General features: G+C 44.3%; 1 protein-coding gene across 1 annotated transcript in view; it reads left to right on the top strand.

Moving 5' to 3' along the window:
• Positions 1–518: 518 nt before the first annotated feature.
• The window catches only part of LOC123960361 (butyrophilin subfamily 1 member A1-like), a 5,038-nt gene continuing 1,770 nt past the window's right edge, over positions 519–3,786 (top strand). Inside the window, exons 1-3 of the mRNA XM_046035042.1 lie at positions 519–1,309; positions 3,188–3,234; positions 3,401–3,749. Of these exons, the coding sequence (XP_045890998.1) occupies positions 1,110–1,309; positions 3,188–3,234; positions 3,401–3,749 (596 nt within the window). The 5' untranslated portion in view covers positions 519–1,109. The remainder of the gene's footprint in view (positions 1,310–3,187; positions 3,235–3,400; positions 3,750–3,786) is intronic.

The raw sequence follows: 3,786 nt of genomic DNA, 5'->3' as shown, positions 1-3,786 counted from the left end.
ATATGTACACACCGACTCAACATTAATCTTAGTGACCTCCGATTGGCATAACCGGGAGTCATTACCGCCGACGTGAATAACAATCTTACTGTATTTACTTTTATCCTTAGCCAGCAGTTTCAAATAAGACTCAATGTCGCCCGCTCTGGCCCCAGGGATGCACTTAACTATGGCTGCTGGCTTCGCTAACTTCACGTTTCTCAAAATGGAGCTGCCAATGATCAGAGTTGGTTTCTCAGCGGGTGTGTCGCTGAGTGGGGAAAATCTGTTAGAGACGCGAACAGGTTGGTGATGACCCGTGGGCTTTGAATGCTTACGACTATTCCTCCTTCGGACAGTCACCCAGCCCCCCCCCCTTTCCTGGCTGCTCAGGGGATGCCGGGGGATGATCAGTGTTATGAAAATAAAGTGAGCCAGGTTCAGGTGTGATGAAAAAGTTTTAGAGTCTGATGAAGACTGTGATAGCAAATCGTGTTCAGCTCAGGCAAACACTTATCTTTCTGTTAATTGTATTCAGCTTTAATTGTGTGTCAGGGTCATCACTAACTTACCTCTGTAACTTGTTATTCACACACATAGTGAAGTTATTTACATGCCATTACAGAGTGAGAAGACGTTAATATTTCTAAAGCTTCGGCTCATTTTACATCAGTCCATAAGAGTCTATTGGTCAGTGGTTCAAATTAAAACGCTATGCTTACCAACAGGACTGTCCTGTTGGTAAGCATAGTGTCTTTAACTTAAGTTAACCTAAAGTCCCGTTGTGTGTCATATGCAGAGCCAGTCTGTCATAATGTAATAAAACAAAGATAATCTCGACCTTGGGTTATATAACAAATGGATAACAGAGCATCATTATCAAGGCAGCTGCTTCAGTCAGTCGAAAAGCAGGCAGCGAGGTGAGAATCCCTTTCCTTCACCTTATTTCAGCTCAGGCATTTAGCTAGTTCAGCCTCACAGAGCTGCTAGCATGGCTAGCTCTTCAACATCTAGATCACAGTGACATTGTTACTGTTAACTACCTGATTCAGTCATTGTATTATTTATCTATTTGAATATAGCTTCCTCATGTGTCCGACCGACACTGCAGGACCCTCAGATGGTCTTCCATGTCTGTTGTTTTGTGTGTTTGCAGGCTGTCAGGCTGTCACATCACAGATGAAGGCTGTGCTTCTCTGGCCTCAGCTCTGAGCTCCAACCACTTCCATCTGAGAGAGTTGGACCTGAGGTACAATCATCCTGGAGACTCAGGAGTGAAGCTGCTGTCTGCTGGACTGGCTGATCAACACAGGAAACAAAAAATCCTAAGGTATGAAGAGGCCTGTTGTAGCCACAGACAATCTAAACGCATGGCGTGAAGTGCAGGTGCCTTTAGGGCGAATCCAGGTGAAGAAACTGCTCATACAACTGATCTGCTCATACATCCAGGATATATTACATGTGCACAAACCCCTGGTCAGTCTCTGAGGTTTTCGGGGCAAGACCTTTTAAGAAGTTCCAGAACACATCTTAAGACATGAGACGATCATGCTTTCCGCATAGTGGCTCCAAGGCTTTGGAATCCTCTCCGTTCTCTTCTCCGTTTAGCCATGACAGCCAAGGATTCTGAGGAAACCTTTAAAAAAACTTTTTTGGGGGGAAGGTTGGATGAAATAGCATGAATCGTCTCCCCATTAAGAAAGACGCTGTGCGCCTTTATGCATGAGGTACAGCAGCATAACATAACTGATTATTTGACTCTCCCGACACTCCGACAGGATCGGTCGGGATGAGCTGACACAAAACACTAATTTTTTTTTTTCAAAGTCAAAATGCGTTGTAAGGCGCATTACTGAGATTGTAACGGGTATATTGTTACCGTTTTTTAATACGTTATATTACTGCATTATAGCAAAAAGCAATACATTACTGTAATTGCATTACTTTGTAATGCGTTACTGCCAACACTGGTGCTGGCAATCCCACATTAAGCAGGTGGAGGGCTGAGCTGAATGAGTCAGACTCACACAGAAGAGAGAGAAACTCTAGGTTGAGGAGTAACGGATTACATGTAACATCGTTATGTAATCAGGATACAAAAATAAAGTAACTGTATTCCATTACATTACAGAAAATAAGACGTAATCAGATTACAGGTACATTTTGTAAAAACGGGGATTATACATAGGGATTGCTATGAGTTCCCTGTACAGGCAGAGTGAGTATTTGACCAGCAGTTGCAGGCTAACTGAGCTAATAAGTTAGCTGACTTGTTACATCAACAAGTAAATTCATTGGACACTAAATTAATACAGGCTTCCCCAGTGCAGGATGATTCATCAACATTTTAAAGAGGTGGTATTCTGCTTTTTGGCTTTTTCCCTCTCCTTTATTGAGTTATATCTCTTTTTTGTGCATGTAACAGGTTTGCAAAGTGAAAAAGCCCAAAGTCCAGCCCGAAGGGAGTTCCTATCTCCCACAGAAAACTCTGCTCTGAACTGAAAACAGCTCGTTTGTAGTCCAGCCCTTCCCTTCCTTTACTTGTGACATCACAATGAAAAAAAGCATAAAGCTTGCCAAGCGGCTAGCGGGGTCAGGCACGCCCTCAAACCAACCTAGTCTGAGCGGAGGCCCATTGTAGAAATGTTGCACCTGTACCTGCTTCCAGGTACTTTTTTTCGTATCACCTCACCTCCGGCGAGGTTCCAAGTGAGCTGAGGGAAACTAAAATGTAACGTGAAAACATGACAGACTGCTGATTGTTCAGAGAGAATATTCACTATTCACTGCATCATCATTGCTGCACCAGACAGAGGCCAGCAACAGAAAGTTTTATATTTTACAGTTTTCAGTAATATGAGCATGCTGTTTCTGTAAGAAATAGATTTTCGGAAACTTGTGAGGTTTTGGAGGGAAACAGTCTCGGAGTCACTCGGTTTTCTGGCAGAGGTCTGGAACAAGGACTGCATTTGAACTGTGATGGTAACATCCAAAAACAGGTCTGTGTCTTATCAGATTTTGTCCTACTCTTTCACACACACCAACATCCTGTGGGTCACTCTCAGTGTAGGGGGACAGTGGCAGAGGTGAAGAGGTTTAAGGGGGAGCAGGGAGAGGAGGCCAGATGAACATATTGTGTATGAGAGGATTGTAATGTCCATGTTTGATGCTGAAAGATGTGCTGGTCTGACCCTCCTCCTCCTTTCAGGGTGGAACCTGGTGGAGTCCAATGGTTAAGACCTGGTCTGAAGAAGTGTAAGTGTGTTTTTCATTTGGTTCATGAAAACATAGCAGCACACATTCAGCAATCTTCAGACTGAAATCACTCATTCAGAGCTCTGATGTCTTCATCAAGTGTCAATCAATGAGCAGATGATAGATCAATAACTGCAGCTGTATTGTGTCTTGTTCTCTCCATCAGATTCCTGTGAACTCACAGTCGACACAAACACAGTACACAGAAACATCAAACTGTCTGACAACAACAGGAAGGCAACGTATGTGGATGAAGATCAGTCATATCCTGATCATCCAGACAGATTTGACAAGTGGCCTCAGCTGCTTTGTACAAATGGTCTGACTGGTCGCTGTTACTGGGAGGTTGAGTATACAGGAAGAGTCAAAATATCAGTGAGTTACAGAGGAATCAGAAGGAGAGGAGCCAGAGATGACGGTGTGTTTGGAGAGAATGATCAGTCCTGGAGTCTGAGGTGCTCTGGTGATGATGCTTACTCAGTGTGGCACAATAGGAATGCAGCTTCCCCCCCCCCCCCCCCCCCCCCCCCCCCCCCCCCCCCCCCCCCCCCC

Source organism: Micropterus dolomieu, linkage group LG21, assembly GCF_021292245.1.
Source record: "Micropterus dolomieu isolate WLL.071019.BEF.003 ecotype Adirondacks linkage group LG21, ASM2129224v1, whole genome shotgun sequence".
NCBI lineage: Eukaryota > Metazoa > Chordata > Actinopteri > Centrarchiformes > Centrarchidae > Micropterus > Micropterus dolomieu.
Note: the sequence above shows the minus strand (reverse complement) of the source record. Positions and strands in the feature narration are given on the sequence as shown.